Genomic DNA, 24758 nt, shown 5'->3' on the forward strand with positions numbered 1-24758 from the left:
GTGCATGGTGCTGGGAGGGGGGGGGGGAATGCACGCCACCGGCAGCTCCCTTCTGCTAGGCAGCGGAAATGCGATGCACAGGACAGGCGGCCGCAATTGCCACCTGACACCCACGATCGCTCCTCACTGATAGAGAAGAACGGTCGGATGTTGAAAACACAGCTGACCGTTCTTCTCACAGCCGGGATGCTGGCTGTGACCCCCTGAGGGACCCAGGAGTCGGGGTGCTGGCTGTGACCCCCTGAGGGACCCAGGAGCCGGGATGCTGGCTGTGACCCCCCTGAGGGACCCAGGAGCCGAGATGCTGGCTGTGACCCCCCTGAGGGACCCAGGAGCCGAGATGCTGGCTGTGAGCCCCTGAGGGACCCAGGAGCCGGGATGCTGGCTGTGAGCCCCTGAGGGACCCAGGAGTCGGGATGCTGGCTGTGACCTCCCTGAGGGACCCAGGAGCTGGGATGCTGGCTGTGACCCCCCCCCCGAGGGACCCAGGAGCCGAGATGCTGGCTGTGAGCCCCTGAGGGACCCAGGAGCCGGGATGCTGGCTGTGAGCCCCTGAGGGACCCAGGAGCAGGGATGCTGGCTGTGAGCCCCTGAGGGACCCAGGATGCTGGCTGTGACCCCCCTGAGGGACCCAGGAGCCGGGATGCTGGCTGTGAGCCCCTGAGGGACCCAGGAGCTGGGATGCTGGCTGTGACCCCCTGAGGGACCCAGGAGCCGGGATGCTGGCTGTGACCCCCTGAGGGACCCAGGTGCCGGGATGCTGGCTGTGAGCCCCTGAGGGACCCAGGAGCCGGGATGCTGGCTGTGACCCCCTGAGGGACCCAGGAGCAGGGATGCTGGCTGTGACCCCCCTGAGGGACCCAGGAGCAGGGATGCTGGCTGTGAGCCCCTGAGGGACCCAGGAGCCGGGATGCTGGCTGTGAGCCCCTGAGGGACCCAGGAACCCGGGATGCTGGCTGTGACCCCCCTGAGGGACCCGGGAGCCGGGATGCTGGCTGTGGGCCCCCTGAGGGACCCAGGAGCCGGGATGCTGGCTGTGACCCCCTGAGGGACCCATGAGCCGGGATGCTGGCTGTGAGCCCCTGAGGGACCCAGGAGCCGGGATGCTGGCTGTGATCCAGGAGCCGGATGTTGGCCATAGATCACATCCATGGGAAATGTCCCATTAAAACCGATTTCTCACCTATTGGAAATTTGTATCAATAGAGGAATTTTCCATTTCCAGGCCGACTTCTCAGAGCCCAACAGAGGTCAGTGAGAGCTCCGCCCACACCCGGCCCACTTACCCAAAGTATCCACCAAGATAATCTCATCCTTGCAGAGTTTATGGCAGGTGTGGTTATCGGCAAGGCGTCCCGTCTGGTACAAGCGGCACTCTATACAGTCCCTGCAGAAGAGAAGAAAAGACATTGTGTGAGGGACCAGACGTCATACCATCCAAGGTGCAGTCCATCCAAAACACCCCCCCCCCCCATCGGGAGAGATCTCATCTCAGTTCCTGAGTCTCCAGACCAGCTAGAGTCATCACCAGTCCTTCCACCCCCACCAGACCAGCAACAGTCATCACCAGTCCTACCACCCCCACCAGACCAGCTACAGTCATCACCAGTCCTACCACCCCCACCAGACCAGCTACCGTCATCACCAGTCCTACCACCCCCACCAGACCAGCTAGAGTCATCACCAGTCCTACCACCCCCACCAGACCAGCTAGAGTCATCACCAGTCCTACCACCCCCCACCAGACCAGCTAGAGTCATCACCAGTCCTACCACCCCCACCAGACCAGCAACAGTCATCACCAGTCCTACCACCCCCACCAGACCAGCTACAGTCATCACCAGTCCTACCACCCCCACCAGACCAGCAACAGTCATCACAAGTCCTACCACCCCCACCAGACCAGCTAGAGTCATCACCAGTCCTACCACCCCCACCAGACCAGCTAGAGTCATCACCAGTCCTACCACCCCCCACCAGACCAGCAACAGTCATCACCAGTCCTACTACTTGGTAATTATTTCATCATTTTGAAGGGAGTGTGAACTTCCCAATGTGGGAACTTTGGTGGGGAGGCCCCGTAGCACTGAAGTCAGCAGATCCCTCAAGCCTTTGGACCCCAACCTACACTATGTAGTCAACAATATGTGGACCCCCCTACCAGTGATGGAGTTCAGATGTCTCCAGTGAAGGGTCCTGGTAATACTCCATCATACAAGGACATTGGAGACAATTGCCCTCTTCCATCCCTGTGGTAAGCGTTGGTGAAGACCCTTTCCTGTTCCCCCATGGCTGTCCCCCCCCCCTCCCATTTACAAAGCCAGCTCCATAAAGGCATGGTGTGACCAGTTTGGGGGGGGGGGGGGGAGGAACTTGAGTGTCCCACACAGAGCCCTGACCTAAACCCTACTAAACGCTTCAATATAAATGGTCATATGGGAGGGGGCAATTCCGTTTTAATAGCCAAGGGAGAGGGGGCAACTCCATTTTAATGGCCGTGGGCGAAGAGGGGGGGGGGGAACTCCATTGTAATGGCCATGGGGGAGGGGGGCAACTCAATTTTAATGGCCATGGGGGGAGGGGGCAATTTCATATTAATGGCCATGGGGAGAGGGAGTAACTTCATATTAATGGCCATTTTGGGGGGCTCCATATTAATGGACACAGATGGGAGGCAGCAACTCTATATGAATGGCCATGGGGAGAGGGGGCAACTCCATTTTAATGGCCATGGGGAGAGGGGGCAACTCCATTTTAATGGCCATGGGGAGAGGGGGGGGTGGCAACTCAATTTTTATGGTCATGGGGGGAGGGGGGCAACTCCATTGTAATGGCCATGGGAAGAGGGGGGAACTCTATTTTAATGGCCATGGGGAGAGGGAGTAACTTCATAATAATGGCCATTTTGGGGGGGCTCCATATTAATGGACACAGATGGTAGGTGGCAACTCTATATGAATGGCCATGGGGGTAATGGGCAAGGGGGAGGGGGGCAACTCCATTGTAATGGCCACGGGGAGAGGGGGGGAACTCCATTTTATTGGCCATGGGGGGAGGGGGCAACTCAATTTTAATGGCCATGGGGGAAGGGGGCAATTTCATATTAATGGCCATGGGGGGAGGGAGTAACTTCATAATAATGGCCATTTTGGGGGGGCTCCATATTAATGGACACAGATGAGAGGCGGCACCTCTATATGAATGGCCATGGGGGTAATGGGCAATTTATTATTCTATCTATCCAGTGCTGAGATTTGTACAGCCCTGCCAGACAGTACAAATCTCAGCACTGGATGGACAGTACAGTCAGCTTGGTAACCCTACTCTGTCTATTGCAGTTAAGGGACACAGCCGGGTCCCCCCCCCCTCCCCCACCTTTATTGATGGAAACACAACCCCTGCGCTCCCCAGGTTGGGGGAATTTACCTTTTTGTCCCGCAGGCGTCGGGGCAGGTGGGGCATTTCTCGCAGGTCTCCCCGAAGGCTCCCGGCTCCACACAGTGGCAGCGGCCGCACACACAGTTCCCTTTCCCGCTGCACATCTGCCCGTCGCTGGACATACAGCTGCTGGTCTCTGTAGTGCAGTTACAGTTGTCACCGATGTACCCAGCGTGACACTTACATTCTCCGCAGTCACATTCACCGCGACCTGCAAGACAAGAGAATTCCCGTCACTCCGCGAGGGAAGATAACGACATTACACAATACCAGGATCAATAGACGTCATCAGTCTGCTGCAGGCAGGAGGAGGCATTTCCTCAGTCTCCCCTTCCCCACTGATCAGACTGACATTGTAACTTTGTAGAAGGAGGAGGAGGCATTTCCTCAGTCTCCCCTCCCCCAGTGATCAGACTGTACATTGCGGGGAATGGGGGGGGGGGGGGCCATACACAGAACTCGGTCATACAGAGATCTCTGCTCTCATATTTCTCCCACACTGAGAACTCTGCGCATTTCTGCTTCTGGGCGGAGTTCAGAAATCGCCACCAGAGAGGGGCGGGGATTCGGCGCAGCGACTTATTCTGCTTTTCATGGCAATAAAGAGACATTCCGGATGGATCCGGATTTATTATCGGAGGATCAGAATTCCCAACATGAAGAAGTAAACTCCGGGAGGTCACAGACAGGACAGAGCTGGATATTATCTCCGAGGGCACAGTGCCGGCTCCTCCAGATCCCCCAACAACCCCTCCCCCATCACACCACGATCAATAGATTATTCCTGCCAGTTATTGATCACCAATCCGTACCACCCCCGAGAACCCCGACACCACCAACCTGGGACCTAGCTTATGTACTAAATCCAACCGTATATACAATCTGCCATGGAGGATGTTACCCACACATGCCCACCGCTCCACCCAACGCGTACCTACCGCTCCACCCAACATGTGCCCCACCGCTCCGCCCAACGCGTATCCCACCGCTCCGCCCAACGCGTATCCCACCGCTCCACCCAACGCATGCCCACCGCGTACCTACCGCTCCACCCAACATGTGCCCCACCCCTCCACCCAACACGTATCCCACCGTTCCACCCAATGCGTATCCCACCACTCCACCCAACACATGCCCCACCCACCCCACCGCTCCACCCAACACGTACCCACCTATCCACCCACCGCTCCACCCACCCCACCGCTCCACCCAAAACACGCCCCACCGCTCCACCCAAAACTTACCCCACGGCTCCACCCAAAACTTACCCCACCGCTCCACCCAACACACGCCCCACCCAACACATATCCCACCGCTAAACCCACCCCACCGCTCCACCCAACGCGTATCCCACCGCTCCACCCAAAACGTATCCCACCGCTCAACCCAACACACGCCCCACCTAAAACTTACCCCACCGCTCCACCCAAAACACGCCCCACCCAACACGTATCCCACCGCTCCACCCAAAACACGCCCCACCGCTCCACCCAACACACGCCCCACCGCTCCACCCAAAACTTACCCTACCGCTCCACCCAACACACGCTCCATCCAACGCGTACCCACCACTCCACCCAAAACATACCCCACCGCTCCACCCAAAATGTACCCAACCGCTCCACCCACCCCACCCAACACGCGCCCCGCCGCTCCACCCAAAACTTACCCCACCGCTCCACCCAACACGTATCCCACCGCTCCACCCAACGCGTATCCCACCGATCCACCCAAAACGTATCCCACCGCTCCACCCAAAACTTACCCCACCGCTCCACCCAACACACGCCCCACCGCTCCACCCAAAACGTACCCCACGGCTCCACCCAAAACTTACCCCACCGCTCCACCCAACACACGCCCCACCCAACACATATCCCACCGCTAAACCCACCCCACCGCTCCACCCAACGCGTATCCCACCGCTCCACCCAAAACGTATCCCACCGCTCAACCCAACACACGCCCCACCTAAAACTTACCCCACCGCTCCACCCAACACACGCCCCACCCAACACGTATCCCACCGCTCCACCCAAAACACGCCCCACCGCTCCACCCAACACACGCCCCACCGCTCCACCCAAAACTTACCCTACCGCTCCACCCAACACACGCTCCATCCAACGCGTACCCACCACTCCACCCAAAACATACCCCACCGCTCCACCCAAAATGTACCCAACCGCTCCACCCACCCCACCCAACACGCGCCCCGCCGCTCCACCCAAAACTTACCCCACCGCTCCACCCAACACGTATCCCACCGCTCCACCCAACGCGTATCCCACCGATCCACCCAAAACGTATCCCACCGCTCCACCCAAAACTTACCCCACCGCTCCACCCAACACACGCCCCACCGCTCCACCCAAAACTTACCCCACCGCTTCACCCAACACACGCCCCACCCAACACTCCACCCAAAACTTACCCCACCGCTCCACCCAACACACGCCCCACCGCTTCACTCAAAGCGTACCCCACCGCTCCACCCAACATGTACCCCACCGCTTCACCCAACACGCGCCCCACCCAACACGCGCCCAACTGCTCCACCCAACACGTACCCACCGCTCCACCCAACACGCGCCCAACTGCTCCACCCAACGCGTACCCACCGCTCCTCCCAAAACGTACCCCACCGCTCCACCCAAAACTTACCCCACCGCTCCACCCAACGCGTACCCACCCAAAACGTACCCCACCACTCCACCCAACACACGCCCCACCCAACGCGTACCCACCGCTCCACCCAAAACGTACCCCACCGCTCCACCCAACGTGTATCCCACCGCTCCACCCAAAACGTACCCCACAGCTCCACCCAAATGTACCCCACCACTCCACCCAACACGTACCCCACCGCTCCACTCAATGCATGCCCACCGCTCCACCCAACACCTGCCTCACCGCTCCACCCAACACATGTCCACCTCTTTGTCCAGCGCGTACCCCACCGCTCCGCCCAACGCGTACCCCCACCGCTCCACCCTACGCGTACCCCCCACCGCTCCACCCTACGCGTACCCCCCACCGCTCCGCCCAACGCGTACCCCCCACCGCTCCGCCCAACACATACCTCACCGTTCCACCCAAACGTACCCCACTGCTCCACCCAACACGTTACCCACCGCTCCACCCAACACATACATACCATCAACACCCAAAATGCACTATCCCCGGCTCCCTTTATTTCACATCATGACGTATAAATGGTCACTCTGTATACCCCGGTACGGTCATTCTCATTTCAGATCTGCAGAGTGATGACCAATCCCATCACACAATGGAAATCCTGGAAGTGCAGGGAAATATGAATATCACAGAGGAAGATTACAATGTATCCAATCCAAATATCACATAGGTTGTCACATGTTACTGGAATAGATTGCAGAACGCCAATCACTATTATAAACCCCTCCCCCCCTCTTGTATTAGAATCAGGACTGCTAAGACACTCAGGCTTAAAATGTAACTCCACTTTTAATAACTTTGACCTCCAGCCCCCCCATATGTGTTGCGTGGCCCCGTATGTACTGTATAACCGTATATGCACTGTATGACCCCATACTTGCCGAATGTGCCGCATGACCCCGAATGTGCCGCGTGACCCCGTATGTGCTGTATGAGCCCGCATGCACTGTGTGGCCCGTATGTGCTGTATGAGCCCGCATGCACTGTGTGACCCCAAATTTGGTGTGTGACCCCGTATGTGCTGTATGAGCCCGCATGTACTGCGTGACCCCAAATGTACTGTGTGACCCCGTATGTGCTGTATGACCCCGTATGTGCTGTATGAGCCCGCATGCACTGTGTGGCCCCGTATGTGCTGTGAGGCCCCGTATGTGCTGTATGAGCCCGCATGTACTGTGTGACCCCGAATGTGCTGTATGAGCCCGCATGCATTGTGTGGCCCCTTATGTGCTGTGTGACCCCAAATGTGCTGTGTGACCCCGAATGTATTGTGTGGCCCCGAATGTGCTGTGTGGCCCCGTATGTGCTGTGTGGCCCCGAATGTGCCAAATGAGCCCGCATGTACTGTGTGACCCTGAATGTACTGCGTGGCCCCGTATGTACTGTATGAGTCTGCATGTACTGTGTTGCCCCGTATGTACTGTATGAGTCTGCATGTACTGTGTGGCCCCGTATGTACTGTATGACCCTGTATGTACCATGTGACCCTGTATGTACCGTGTGGCCCCGTATGTACTGTATGACCCCGTATGTACTGTATGGCCCTGTGTGACCCCGTATGTACCGTGTGGCCCCGTATGTACCGTGTGACCCCGTATGTACCGTGTGACCCCGTATGTACCGTGTGGCCCCGTATGTACCGTATGTACCGTGTGGCCCCGTATGTACTGTGTGGCCCCATATGTACTGTGTGGCCGCGTATGTACCGTGTGGCCCCGTATGTACTGTGTGACTCCGTATGTACCGCGTGACCCCGTATGTACTGTGTGAGCCCGCATGTGCTATCTACAAACTGTAACCAAATGTTCCCGGCTTCGTTCAGCAGTTCAGACGTTCTTACTGAACCCAAATAACCTCCTCATACCACAAACCCAGAGACTGCGCAATGTACAGACGGCCGCCAGCGGATCTCTGGCAGGAGGTGGAAGGATGAGAAGGAAAAGAAATAAGACGACTGATGAGTCTAGAATGAGATTTAATAACTTCACAGAAAGCAGACCAGCAGAGTTCAGGAAGCAGTCAGTCCATTCTGAGCCGTCAGTGACTCAGAACCATACAATGAAAAGAAACAAAGTTCCATTTCCCGGATCTCGCACAGCCCTCTGTGAATGGATGGGATAGAGAATTAGAAAAAGGTAACAATGAAAATTTTTAGGCTTCCTGTCCCTTTATATAGCGCAGTCCTTCCCGCTTCTTGCTGACAACAAGCCCTGCGGTGGAGAACGGCGACACGGAGCGTCCGTTGAGTGTTACACTTCCCACCGCTGAGCCCCCCTCGCCCTGTGCCAAGAAATAAGGAAAAACATCTCGCGGCTCCCCGCCGTCTCCGTCTGATAAAAGGGAAGAATCAGTTACTGTTTACACAGCTTCACACGAAGGCGCGTCTGCGGAGAGCGGGGAACCGCGGCGCACACAGCGCCCCCCGGAGAACTCACACCCCCAATGTCAGCCACTCCTCAATCTTTTCTGGAAAGAAGCTGTATGGTTAACCCTTGCGTGGTCAAGGGGGGCTTGCAAAGCATTCTGGGAGGTTGCCCCCCCCCCCCATTGCTTCATTGACATGCCTCAGCGTCCTCATCAGAGACCTCGCTGCGCTGTCCCACGCTCTGCCCGCCGCTCCTCGTACGGCTTTGTCTTCTCTATTGTCCGGGCGCTGTGTATAGAGCCGCGGCTTTATTAATACTGGAGAATGGCGCTATCACCTCCGAAGGACAAGCCTCCCCCCTCCCCCCCCCCAACCCTTTCATTCACCTATTAATATGCAAAGCCAAGCTCGAGAATTGGCCCAAAGAAACCCAAATATTATCCCAGGCCGCCCCCCTCCCCCCCTCGCTCCGCGTCCTTGGAGGACTCGGCCATTATGTTATCTTTTATTCATAACAACCTTCCGATTCTATGAACACTTTTCTGGCACTTTTTGTTTACAAGTTTTTAAATCATTACTTTTTGCCAGAAAATTACTTATAACCCCCAAACTTTATATACAGTATCTCCCAAAAGTAAGTACACCCCTCACATTTTTGTACATGTTTTATTCTATCTTTTCATGTGACAACACTGAAGAAATGACACAAGTTTATCTTGGTCTCATCAGAGCACAGGAGATGGTTCCAGTAATCCATGTCCTTAGTCTGCTTGTCTTCAGCAAACTGTTTGTGGGCTTTCTTGTGCATCATCTTTAGAAGAGGCTTCCTTCTGGGACAACAGCCATGCAGACCAGTTTGATGCAGTGTGCGGCGTATGGTCTGAGCACTGACAGGCTGACCCCTCCCCCACCCCTTCAACCTCTGCAGCAATGCTGGCAGCACTCATACGTCTATTTCCCAAAGACAACCTCTGGATATGACGCTGAGCACGGCACTCAACTTCTTTGGTGGACCATGGTGAGGCCTGTTCTGAGTGGAACCTGTCCTGTTAAACCCCTGTATGGTCTTGGCCACCGTGCTGCAGCTCAGTTTCAGGGTTTTGGCAATCTTCTTATAGCCTAGACCATCTTTATGTAGAGCAACAATTCTTTTTTCAGATCCTCAGAGTTCTTTGCCATGAGGTGCCCAATTTGGACATTTTCACTTAGGGGTGTACTCACTTTTGTTGCCAGCAGTTTAGACATTAACAACTTACCGCAAAGTAACGTATGGGTACGTCGGCTGACTTTGCGGGGTTATGCCGGGATGATGCCTCTAGCTAAAGTAAGTACATTGTTCATATAATCTCTCCTTTACTTAGATTGGGACTCCATCCAGCCAGCGGACATGCCGGCTGGTTGCTCGGGAGACCTGAGCAGAGCCGCGGGAGGAGGGGGGGATGTCCCCTCCCGCTCGCCAGGGGGAACGATCGTGCGGCTCCCGAGCTGCATTGGTCGTTACTGACAGAAAGCCGACCGCCGGCTCTAAACAAGCATGACCTGCTTGTCTCATGTAAAGTCCCAAATATTTTATGAAATTCGGGATGGAGGCGCACTGTCCCAAACTGTGTTTTATACTGTATCCACCAAGGGGATGGAGGTGTAATGCTTCTGAGTTTGTACCATCGCTACAATATCACTATTAGAGTTTTGATATATTAGACCAATCATGGATGGGGGTGGGTTGGGGGAGGTTTGGGCTGTCTCCCTCCCACCTGCCTCCTATCCATCCATTAGCAGCCATGTGCTTCCATTGTGGAGACACTCAAATTAGAAAGTGTTAGGACTGCAGGTAACACAGGGTGCCGTGTAGTGGCCTTGCAGCTTACACATGCGTTTGCAAATGCGTGTCACCTAAAGCCCTGTTCTTTATTTTTTTCATGAGACAGGTCTCCTTTGTTGGTGGCAGACTGGAGGGGGGGTACATCAGACTGGGGGCTGGCTGACTTCCATGCAACTCTTTTAATCCTTTCAACTTTCGTTTTTTCTGATACAGGGATGGAGACGCTGGGCATTACCTTCTGGTGTCTCACTTAAAGTCCCACATAGCCCACATTATTCATATAATCTCTCCTTTACTTTTAAAAGCAAAAGATAAAAAAAAAAAAAAAAAAAACACTTTGGTTATTTGCTTAAAAAAAAAAAAAAAAAAAGTGTTTCCTTCTGCCCTAGACTGGAAGGAACGTCATGGCATTTCTCCAGTCCTCCAAGACCATAGAGGTGATCAGAGATGATTTGGTGGTACACATGGGATACAGACAGAAAAAATAACAGGGGTTCCAACCACTCTTTAGAGTCCATTCACACTAGCGCGACTTGTCAGGCGACCAAGTCGCCTGACAAGTCGCGGTGGGTCGCTCGCCATTGAGTAGTACAGGACCCGTTCTAATAGGAGCGACACAAGTCGCTCCGACTTTGAAAAAGGGTCCTGTACTACTTTGGGGCGACCTGGAGGCGACTTGCATTGACTTCAATTATATGAAGTCCGTGCAAGTCTCGCCGAAGTCGCTGTGGATGCTGTGCACTGCGACTTCACAGGTCGCCCCACAAAATCGTGTCGCGCCAGTCTGAATGGGCGCTTAATGGTTTTAAATGCTGCAGGAAAAGTTTTGGATATATTCTAAACTATCACACCGTGCAGTCTGGAGGGAAGAGGAACTTTCATTGGCAAAAAAAAAAAACAAATGTAAAAAGAAAAAAGGAAATCCTTCAGTAAACATTTGGCGTCCGGCCAGTCTGTACAATCCCCAACATGAAAGCCGAATATTTACATCAACTACAAAGAGATACAAATGTATCCAAATATTTACTGAGCCATATAAATAGAAACATCGCTACCGCAACCTCCAACACACATCAACCACACCGACCTCACACCAACCACATCAACCACACACTGACCACACTCACCAACCACATCAACCACACACCAACCACACTCACCAACCACATCAACCACACACTGACCACACTCACCAACCACATACCGACCACACTCACCAACCACATCCACCACACACTGACCACACTCACCAACCACATCAACCACACACTGACCACACTCACCAACCACATCAACCACACACCGACCACACTCACCAACCACATCAACCACACACTGACCACACTCACCAACCACATCAACCACACACTGACCACACTCACCAACCCCATCAACCACACACCGACCACACTCACCGACCACATCAACCACACACACCGACCACACTCACCAACCACATCAACCACACACTGACCACACTCACCAACCACATCAACCACACACTGACCACACTCACCAACCACATCAACCACACACCGACCACACACCGACCACACACCGACCACACTCACCGACCACACTCACCGACCACATCAACCACACACCGACCACACTCACCAACCACATCCACCACACACTGACCACACTCACCAACCACATCCACCACACACTGACCACACTCACCAACCACATCAACCACACACTGACCACACTCACCAACCACATCAACCACACACTGACCACACTCACCAACCACATCAACCACACACTGACCACACTCACCAACCACATCAACCACACACTGACCACACTCACCAACCACATCAACCACACACCGACCACACACCGACCACACTCACCAACCACACACTGACCACACTCACCAACCACATCAACCACACACTGACCACACTCACCAACCACATCAACCACACACCGACCACACACCGACCACACTCACCAACCACATCAACCACACACCGACCACACTCACCAACCACATCAACCACACACTGACCACACTCACCAACCACATCAACCACACACCGACCACACTCACCAACCACATCAACCACACACTGGCCACACTCACCAACCACATCAACCACACACCGACCACACTCACCAACCACATCAACCACACACCGACCACACCAACCTCATCAACCACACACAAAAACAAATGTAAAAAGAAAAAAGGAAATCCTTCAGTAAACATTTGGCGTCCGGCCAGTCTGTACAATCCCCAACATGAAAGCCGAATATTTACATCAACTACAAAGAGATACAAATGTATCCAAATATTTACTGAGCGATATAAATAGAAACATCGCTACCGCAACCTCCAACACACATCAACCACACCGACCACATCAACCACACACCGACCTCACCAACCACACACCGATCACACACCAACCACACACCGACCTCACACCGACCACATCAACCACACACCGACCACACTCACCAACCACACCGACCACACTGACCACACTCACCAACCACATCAACCACACACTGACCACACTCACCAACCACATCAACCACACACTGACCACACTCACCAACCACATCAACCACACACTGACCACACTCACCAACCACATCAACCACACACTGACCACACTCACCAACCACATCAACCACACACACCGACCACACTCACCAACCACATCAACCACACACTGACCACACTCACCAACCACATCAACCACACACTGACCACACTCACCAACCACATCAACCACACACTGACCACACTCACCAACCACATCAACCACACACTGACCACACTCACCAACCACATCAACCACACACTGACCACACTCACCAACCACATCAACCACACACACCGACCACACTCACCAACCACATCAACCACACACTGACCACACTCACCAACCACATCAACCACACACTGACCACACTCACCAACCACACTCACCAACCACACTCACCAACCACATCAACCAACCACATCAACCACACACTGACCACACTCACCAACCACATCAACCACACACCGACCACACACCGACCACACTCACCAACCACATCAACCACACACTGACCACACTCACCAACCACATCAACCACACACCGACCACACTCACCAACCACATACCGACCACACTCACCAACCACATCAACCACACACCGACCACACCAACCTCATCAACCACACACCGACCACATCAACCACACAAAAAAAAAAAAAAAACAAATGTAAAAAGAAAAAAGGAAATCCTTCAGTAAACATTTGGCGTCCGGCCAGTCTGTACAATCCCCAACATGAAAGCCGAATATTTACATCAACTACAAAGAGATACAAATGTATCCAAATATTTACTGAGCCATATAAATAGAAACATCGCTACCGCAACCTCCAACACACATCAACCACACACCGACCTCACACCAACCTCACACCGACCACATCAACCACACTCCGACCTCACCAACCACATACCAACCACACACCGACCACATCAACCACACACCGACCACACACCAACCTCACACCGACCACATCAACCACACACATCAACCACACACCGACCACATCAACCACACACCGACCACACTCACCAACCACATCAACCACACACCGACCAACCACATCAACCACACACACCACACAGCGACCAACCACACACCGACCACACCAACCTCATCAACCACACTCACCAACCACACACCGACCACACCAACTCATCAACCACACACGGACCACATCAACCACACACACACCACGCGACGACCACACCAACCACAAAGCGACCACACAGCGACCACACCAACCACACAGTGACCACACCAACCACACAGTGACCACACCAACCACACTCACCAACCACACAGTGATCACACCAACCACACAGCGACCAAACAGTGACCACAGTGACCACACCAACCACACAGCGACCACACCAACCAAACAGCGACCACACCAACCACACTCACCAACCACACACACCGACCACATCAACCACACGACGACCACACCAACCACACAGTGACCACACAGCGACCACACCAACCACACAGTGACCACACCCACCAACCACACCAACAACCCAGTGACCAAACAGTGACCACACCAAACACACAGCGACCACACTTGACCACACACACTGACCACTAACTACACCAACACACATCAACCACACTGACACACACCAACACACATCAACACACACCGACCACTAACCACACACCGACCACATCAACCACACACCGACCACATCAACACACATCCACCACACACACCAACTGCAAACCAACACAAACTGACCACACCAACACACAACACACACTGACCAAATCAACCACACTGTCCACCTCTGACCTCATTGGAACTTCAATCTCTTAATCAACAGGAACTCTGTGCAATCCTTATGTAAATAGATAGGAAGGGAGATTATATTTACTTGTATTACACTTTTTTTTCCCTACATTTCTTCAGTTACTTCCTGATTTCTGACCTAGGCCAAAATGAGGTCATATATCCCAGGAGTCTTCATGGGAGGAGGGGCTTTCTCAGCTAAGCACACCCTCTTCCCTGCATGCCTGAGCTAAGAGCAGATGGATTCCAGGAAGTAAATGCTACATGAATCATCTTCCCTTACTCAAGATGGCCACAGCCAGAAATCCTAGGGAGTGTTTTTCAAAGTGATTTCTCAGGAAAATAAAGCATGGAGGGAGACATGGATGGATGGATGGAGACATAAATTGATGGAGACATGGATAGATGGATGGATAGATGGATGGATGGATGGAGGAGTTTGCTTTGAATATTAAAAATGATTTAAATTGAGGTTTTCCCATTTGTCCATTTACACCTAACACAACACTTGCAGGCAGGAGGAAGCACTTCCTCAGTCTCCCCTCCCCCAGTGATCAGACTGTACATTGTACCTTTGTGGTAAGTCACAAGGTGAGAGTCTGCAGCAGGGGCTGAGCTGTTTCAGACAATTGTGAACACAGCTATAAACAGGCATCAGGATTTACATGATTGTGTCATCTCTGAGCCAACATCTCAGTCCAGGAATTACTAGGACACATTGGAAATATATCTGATGAGCGGTCACTTTAATGATGTGCACTGCTGATCTCCATGTAGCGCTCTGACACCGGGGTCCCTGCACAGCGCTGACACCACAGACAATGCTCCAGATCTGTATGCTGGACAATCACCTCCCTGCACACTCTGCATGACAAGCAGCTCGCTCTCCATTCTCCGGGCTCTTTATTTACCCCCCCCGCCTTACAGGCCAACTGCAATTAGTAATCCCAGTGGAAAGCTGCCCCCCCCCCCCATATTTTCTAGGCTCCTCATTGTGGGTATTGTTGGTGATTGGGGGGGGGGGGGGAATTCAACTGAATAATCAAATATTCAATTCAAAGGCTCAGGAAGATTCCGCAAAACTCAGAGTCCCTCCCCCACCGGGACCCGAAAACTACAACTTTCCAATCCCTGTGTCCAGTATTATATCCTCCCTCCACCCCCCCCCCTTCAGTCTTATATTCTCCCTCCACCCCCCCCCCCCTTTTCAATCTTATATCCTCCCTCCACTCCCCCCCCTTCAGTATTATATCTTCCCTCCACCCCCCCTTTTCAATCTTATATCCTCCCTCCACTCCCCCCCCTTCAGTATTATATCCTCCCTCCACCCCCCCCCTTCAGTCTTATATCCTCCCTCCACCCCCCCCCTTCAGTCTTATATACTCCCTCTTTCCACCCCCCTTCAGTCTTCTATCCTCCCCTTTCCCCCTCAGTCTTCTATCCTCCCCCCTCCCCCTCAGTCTTCTATCCTCCCCCCTCCCCCTCAGTCTTCTATCCTCCCCCCTTCCCTTCAGTCTTATATCCTCCCCCCCTCCCCCTCAGTCTTATATCCTCCTCCCTTCCCTTCAGTCTTGCACAGTTATACAGGCAGATATCAAGGAGACAAATAAAATAATTTTGTATCTTTTCATACATAAATGTAACTTTTTATATCCTCCCTCCAGTCTCACACAGGTGTAGCGGCTCCTCTCCTGGACTGGAACGGCTTCCTCCGATTTCACCGCACGCTGCAAGCTTCTCACAATGTGCATTAGAAGCTGCAGCCAATCAGAGAGAGCCCCGCCCCATTTCCTGGAGGATTCTCCACCATCATTCTCCCCTGCCGGAGGGTGCCAGTTCATCTCAGGTGGAGTTCTGCTGATTACAATGAGGAGTTAAGCAGCCTGCGGCACATTATTGTACGGGAAGTTACAGTAATCTCTGCAATGGTGACAACGGGAAATGTTATATACAGAACATCAGCGTTTTATGACTTCAGAGGCGAGTGGAGGTGTAATTGAGGTTTATCATGTATAGAAATCACTGATTACAGTCCCTCAGCCCCCCCCCCCCCCCCCAGCCGCTCCCAGAGTCACAGAGAGAATTATATATAATCACAGAGTCCTCTGATTATAGTCTTCTATGTCCCCGATCCCTCAGGATTATTAATGCAGGTGAAGGGAATTCCGGGGCCCCCAATGACTCCGACATGACTGCCCAGAGCAGAGGGGATGTCACCAATCCCAGCACATCCAACATACAGAGCACACAGAGAGCATACATAGAGCACAGGGAGCACACCGAGAGCACAGGGAGCACACAGAGAGCATACATAGAGCACAGGGAGCATACATAGAGCATACATAGAGCACAGGGAGCACACAGAGAGCACAGGGAGCACACAGAGAGCATACATAGAGCACAGGGAGCATACATAGAGCATACATAGAGCACAGGGAGCACACAGAGAGCACAGGGAGCACACAGAGAGTATACATAGAGCACAGGGAGCATACATAGAGCACAGGGAGCACACAGAGAGAGCATACATAGAGCACAGGGAGCACACAGAGAGAGCATACATAGAGCACAGGGAGCACACAGAGTGAGCATACATAGAGCACAGGGAGCACACAGAGAGAGCATACATAGAACACAGGGAGCACACAGAGGGCATACATAGAGCACAGGGAGCACACAGAGGGTATACATAGAACACAGGGAGCACACAGAGGGCATACATAGAGCACAGGGAGCACACAGAGAGCATACATAGATCACAGGGAGCACACAGAGAGAGCATACATAGAGCACAGGGAGCACACAGAGAGCATACATAGATCACAGGGAGCACACAGAGGGCATACCTAGAACACAGGGAGCACACAGAGGGTATACATAGATCACAGGGAGCACACAGAGAGCATACATAGAGCACAGGGAGCACACAGAGGGCATACATAGAGCACAGGGAGCACACAGAGAATATACATAGAGCACTGGGAGCACACAGAGGGCATACATAGATCACAGGGAGCACACAGAGGGCATACCTAGAACACAGGGAGCACACAGAGGGTATACATAGATCACAGGGAGCACACAGAGAGCATACATAGATCACAGGGAGCACACAGAGGGCATACATAGAGCACAGGGAGCACACAGAGAATATACATAGAGCACTGGGAGCACACAGAGGGCATACATAGAGCACAGGGAGCACACAGAGAGCATACATAGAGCACAGGGAGCACACAGAGAGCATACATAGAACACAGGGAGCACACAGAGGGCATACATAGAGCACAGGGAGCACACAGAGGGCATACATAGATCACAGGGAGCACACAGAGAGCATACATAGAGCACAATGAGCACACAGAGAGCATACATAGAACACAGGGAGCACACAGAGGGCATACATAGAGCACAGGGAGCACACAGAGAATATACATAGAGCACAGGGAGCACACAGAGGGCATACATAGAGCACAGGGAGCACACAGAGAGCATACATAGAGCACAGGGAGCACACAGAGAGCATACATAGAACACAGGGAGCACACAGAGGGCATACATAGAGCACAGGGAGCACACAGAGAATATACATAGAGCACAGGGAGCACACAGAGGGCATACATAGAGCACAGGGAGCACACAGAGAGTATACATAGAGCACAGGGAGCACACAGAGAGCATACATAGAACACAGGGAGCACACAGAGGGCATACATAGAGCACAGGGAGCACACAGAGGGCATACATAGAACACAGGGAGCACACAGAGAGCATACATAGAACACAGGGAGCACACATAGCATGTGCAAAGTGCAGGAGTGAATACATACAAAGTACACACAAAGATCAGACATTCACACAGAGCAGAAGTAAAGAGCAGGAAGTGCGCACAGCACAGATACACGGTGATATTATGGGATGTTTACCAACTTGATATCTTACCGTAAAATCAAAATAATTTCCTCCAAATAGCTATTAATAGAAGACTGTGATAACGCTACAATGTTATACTGCGTCTTACACACTCCTGACCCCCCCACTCCTCGTCTTACATACTCCTGACCCCCCTCACTCCTCGTCTTACACACTCCTGACCCCCCCACTCCTCGTCTTACATACTCCTGACCCCCCCACTCCTCGTCTTACATACTCCTGACCCCCCTCACTCCTCGCCTTACACACTCCTGACCCCCTCACTCCTCGTCTAACACACTCCTGACCCCCCCACTCATCTTACACACTCCTGACCCCCCCACTCATCTTACACACTCCTGACCCCCCTCACTCCTCGTCTTACACACTCCTGACCCCCCCACTCCTCGTCTTACATACTCCTGACCCCCCTCACTCCTCGTCTTACATACTCCTGACCCCCTCACTCCTCGCCTTACACACTCCTGACCCCCCCCCCCCTTTGCCTTACACACTCCTGACCCCTCCCACTCCTTGCCTTATACACTCCTGACCCCTCCACTCCTTGCCTTACACATTACTGACCCCTCCACTCCTTGCCTTACACACTCCTGACCCCCTACTCCTTGCCTTACACACTCCTGACCCCCTCACTCCTCATCTCACACACTGCTAACCCCTCCCACCCCTTGCCTTACACACTCCTGACCCCTCCACTCCTCTTCTTACACACTCCTGACCCCCTACCCCTTGCCTTACACACTCCTGACCCCTTCACTCCTTGCCTTATACACTCCTGACCCCCCACTCCTCGCCTTACACACTCCTGACCCCCCACTCCTCGCCTTACACACTCCTGACCACCCCTACTCCTTGCCTTACACACTCCTGACCCCCCACTCCTCGCCTTACACACTCCTGACCCCCCACTCCTCGCCTTACACACTCCTGACCCCCCACTCCTCGCCTTACACACTCCTGACCACCCCTACTCCTTGCCTTACACACTCCTGACCCCCTCACTCCTCATCTCACACACTCCTGACCCCCCCTACTCCTTGCCTTACACACTCCTGACCCCTCCACTCCTTGCCTTACACACTCCTGACCCCTCCACTCCTTGCCTTACACACTCCTGACCCCTCCACTCATTGTCTTACACACTCCTTCAAACCTCCCCCTCACCTTCCCCAAGAGCGTCAACAGCACCACATAAGGAAGAGAATCAGGAATCATCATGGTTCCTTATTACACTGCAGCCATCATCTGCCACCTGTCAGAGCACAGACAGTGGAAAGTACGCTCTCATTCTACTGACCTGTGTGTTACACACTCCTGACCCCTGCAGCAAGGGGGCCTGATTGCACTGTGAGACATTGAGGGGCACTGCAGCCCACTATGGGAAGTTGGCAGACACTGGGCATCTAGGGGGCCTGGGGGCACTGTGAGACATTGAAGGGCACTGCAGCACTCTATGGAAGGTTGGCAGGCACTGTGGGCACCTAGGGGGCCTGGAAGCACTGTGGGACATTGAGGGGCACTGCAGCCCACTATGGGAAGTTGGCAGACACTGTGGGCATCAAGGGGGCCTGGGGGCACTGTGAGACATTGAGGGGCACTACACCCTACTATGAGAGGTTGGTGGGCACTTAGGTGGCTTGGGGGCTCTGTGAGCTATTGAGGGGTACTGCAGCCCACTATGGGAGGTTGGAGGGTACTGTGAGATTTTGAGGGGCACTGCAGCCCACTATGAGAGGTTGGTATGCACTAAGGGGGCCTATGGGCACCGTGAGACACTGAAGTGCACTACAGCCCACTATGAGAGGTTGGTGGGCATTTAGATACCCTGGGGCCAATGTGAGATATTAAGGGGTACTGCAGCTCTTTATGGGAAGGTGGTGGTCACTTAGGGACCCTGTGGGCACTGTGAGACATTGAAAAGCACTGCAGCCCACTATGGGAGGTTGGTGGGCAATGTGGGCAATTAGTGACCCTGGGGGCATTGTGAGATATGGAGGGGTACTATAGCCCACTATGGAAGGTTGGTGGGCACTTAGGGACCCTGGGGGCACTGTGAAACATTGAGGAGCACTGCAGCCCCCTATTGGAGGTTAGTGGGCACTTGGGGGCTCTGTGAGCTATTGAGGGGTACTGCAGCCCACTATGGGAGGTTGGAGGGTACTGCAGCCCACTATGAGAGGTTGGTATGCACTAAGGGGGCCTATGGGCACCGTGAGACACTGAAGTGCAATACAGCCCACTATGAGAGGTTGGTGGGCACTATAGGCACTTAGGGGGCAATGTGAGATATTGAGGGGCACTACAGACAACTATGTGAGGTTGGCAGACACTGTGGGCAGCAAGCATACAGCTTTGGGTTATCTGACCCCCGTCACGGAATGACTCAGCCATCCACGGGATGCGTCGGAGCGCCTGAGTTCCCCACAACACAGAGGAATCTGAGATGAACCCAAAATGCCACACGGAGCCATTTCCCAGAAGTCTGCGCCCAGTCACCGCCGGCTACACACCATGTTTTCTTTCCTCTATTTTTAGCCTCCCAACAAAATCCTGATGTTTGGCCGCAAAATAATTGTGATTCCTGGAGAGCGGCCAGCGGACACCGCCGCATCAACGTTTCCAAACACTGGTGTACCGGGAGGAAACTTTCCACCCCTCCCCCTCCGTATCACAAACAGGACCCGCGAACATCAGTAATAAACACTCAGGCTTAAAGGGTAACTCTGCTTTTATTAAATCCGACCCCCGGATGGCCAAGTCCACATTTCTGACTGTGATTCATGTTACACCCATGGCCACATTACACAGCCCACACCCCTATAGCTGTACGCAGCCCACACCCCTATAGCCACATTACGCAGCCCACACCCCTATAGCTATACGCAGCCCACACCCCTATAGCCACATTACGCAGCCCACACCCCTATAGCCACATTACGCAGCCCACACCCCTATAGCCACATTACGCAGCTCACACCCCTATAGCCACATTACACAGCCCACACCCCTATAGCTATACGCAGCCCACTCCCCTATAGCCACATTACGCAGCTCACACCCCTATAGCCACATTACGCAGCTCACACCCCTATAGCCACATTACGCAGCCCACACCCCTATAGCCACATTACGCAGCCCACACCCCTATAGCCACATTACGCAGCCCACACCCCTATAGTCATATTACGCAGCCCACACCCCTATAGTCATACGCAGCCCACTCCCCTATAGCTATACGCAGCCCACACCCCTATAGCCACATTACGCAGCCCACACCCCTATAGCCACATTACGCAGCCCACACCCCTATAGCCAAATTACGTAGCCCACACAACTATAGCCACATTACACAGCCCACACCCCTATAGCCACATTACACAGCCCACACCCCTATAGCTACATTACGCAACACACACACCTATAACCACATTACGCAGCCCACACCCTTATAGCTATACGCAGCCCACACCCCTATAGCTATATGCAGCCCACACCCCTATAGCCAAATTACGTAGCCCACACAACTATAGCCACATTACACAGCCCACACCCTTATAGCTACATTACGCAGCACACACACCTATAACCACATTACGCAGCCCACACCACCTATAGCCACATTACGCAGCCCACACCCCTATAGACATTACGCAGCCCACACCCCTATAGACATTACGCAGCCCACACCCCTATAGACATTACGCAGCCCACACCCCTATAGACATTACGCAGCCCACACCCCTATAGACATTATGCAGCCCACACCCCTATAGCCACATTACGCAGCCCACACCCCTATAGCTATACGCAGCCCACACCCCTATAGCTATACGCAGCCCACACCCCTATAGCTATATGCAGCCCACACCCCTATAGCTATATGCAGCCCACACCCCTATAGCCACATTACGCAGCCCACACCCCTATAGCTATATGCAGCCCACACCCCTATAGCCACATTACGCAGCCCACACCCCTATAGCCACATTACGCAGCCCACACCCCTATACCTTGAGAGCTTACAATCTAGGATATGATCATAAACTGTGAAAGAATTATTGGGGATATCAGTAAAAATAAAAACACAGTCCACACCCCGACTTGGAAACTGGATGTGGACGGTAATTTTATTATTATTAATATCTTCTATTTATTTATTCACAGTTTAGTGAAAGTTTATGATCATATTCATGTGTATAAGAATCGTGTCAAGTTTCTTTATTTCTCATTGGATTTTATTTTAATTCAAAAGGCAGAATTTGCCTATAAAGCAAGAAAAAAAATCTTTAACCACTTCTGGACTGGAAGGATTTACCCACTTAATGACCAGGCCATATTTTGCGATTCGGCACTGCGTTATTTTAACGGACAATTGCGCGGTCGTGCGACGCTGTACCCAAATAAAATTGACGTCCTTTCCCCCCCCCACAAATAGCGATTTATTTTGGTGGTATTTGATCATCTGTGCGATTTTTATTTTTTGTGCTATAAACAAAAAAAGAGCGACAATTCTGAGAAAAAAAAAAAAAAAAACCCTACACTAACCACTACACTGACTCCTTCACTGACCCCCCCCCTACACTGACCCCCCATACACTGACACCTACACTGACCCCCCATACACTGACAGCTACACTGACCCCCCCATACACTGACACCTACACTGACCCCCCCCCCCATACACTGACCCCTTCACTGACACCTACACTGATCCCACACACTGACACATACACTGACCCCCCATACAATGACACCTATACTGACCCCCTCATACACTGACACCTACACTGACCCCCCATACACTGACAGCTACACTGACCCCCCCATACACTGACACCTACACTGACCCCCCCCCATACACTGACCCCTTCACTGACACCTACACTGATCCCACACACTGACACATACACTGACCCCCCATACAATGACACCTATACTGACCCCCTCATACACTGACACCCCCTACTCTGACACCCCCCACACTGACCCCCTCTACATTCCCACATACACTGACCCCCCTACACTTACCCCCCTATACTGACACCGACACTGACCCCCCATACATTGAACCCTGCACTGACACCTATACTGACCCCCCCCTTACACTGACACCTACACTGACCCCCCTTATACTGACACCGACACTGACCCCCCCCTACACTGACCCCCCACATTCTCACATACACTGACCTCCCCTGCACTGACCTCCCTACACTGACCCCCCCCATACACTGACCCCTACACTGACCCCCCTTCACTAACCCCCCTACACTGACACATACACTGACCCCCCCTACATTTCCACATACACTGACCTCCCTACACTGACCCCTACACTAACACCCCCTACACTGACCTCCCCATACACTGACCTCTACACTAACACCTATACTGACACCCCCATATACTGACAGCTACACTGACCCCCCCCCCTACATTCCCACATACACTGACCCCTCCTACACTGACCTCCCTACACTGACCCCCCCCCATTCACTGACCCCTACAATGACCCACCTTCACTAACCCCCCTACACTGACACATACACTGACCGCCCCCCATACACTGACCCCCCCCCCTACATTTCCACATACACCGACCCCTACATTAACACCTATACTGACACCCCCAACACTGTCCCCCCCCATACACTGACAGCTACACTGACCCCCACATACACTGACCCCCCTACATTTCCACATACACTGACCACCCCTAAACTGACCCCTTTACTGACACCCCTACAATGACACCCCATCTACACTGACCCCCCATACACTGAGACCTATACTGACCCCCCTACACTGACCCCCCCATACACTGACACCTACACTGATCCCCCTACACTGACACCCCCCCCCTACACTGAGACCTACTGTATACTGACCCCCCCCCATACACTGACACCCCCCTACACTGACACCTATACTGACCCCCCCTACACTGACACCCCCTACACTGACCCACCTCACCCCCTCCCATGTCCACTTCCCTAGGCAGGCAGCACATCACTTACCTTGTTCTGTGTCCAAACACTGGCGACTCGAGAAGGCGATCCGGAGTGGAGGGAACAGCGTGTCGGCGGCCGGCCCGGACAGCAGGGGGAGACTCCAGAAGCAGTGCTACACATGCACTGAGCCACAGACTGCCATCT

The 24758-nt window shown here is 53.3% G+C and overlaps 1 protein-coding gene across 1 annotated transcript in view; it reads right to left on the reverse strand.

The window, feature by feature from the left end:
* Positions 1 to 24758, reverse strand: part of ITGB5 (integrin subunit beta 5) — a 105110-nt gene that overhangs the window by 12101 nt on the left and 68251 nt on the right. Inside the window, exons 11-12 of the mRNA XM_082260898.1 lie at positions 3427 to 3649; positions 1287 to 1387 (exon numbers count right to left, since the gene is read on the reverse strand). Coding sequence (XP_082117024.1) covers positions 1287 to 1387; positions 3427 to 3649 — 324 coding nt within the window. The remainder of the gene's footprint in view (positions 1 to 1286; positions 1388 to 3426; positions 3650 to 24758) is intronic.

Source organism: Pelophylax lessonae (assembly GCF_965119305.1).
Source record: "Pelophylax lessonae genome assembly, chromosome: 6".
NCBI classification, from domain to species: Eukaryota; Metazoa; Chordata; class Amphibia; order Anura; family Ranidae; genus Pelophylax; species Pelophylax lessonae.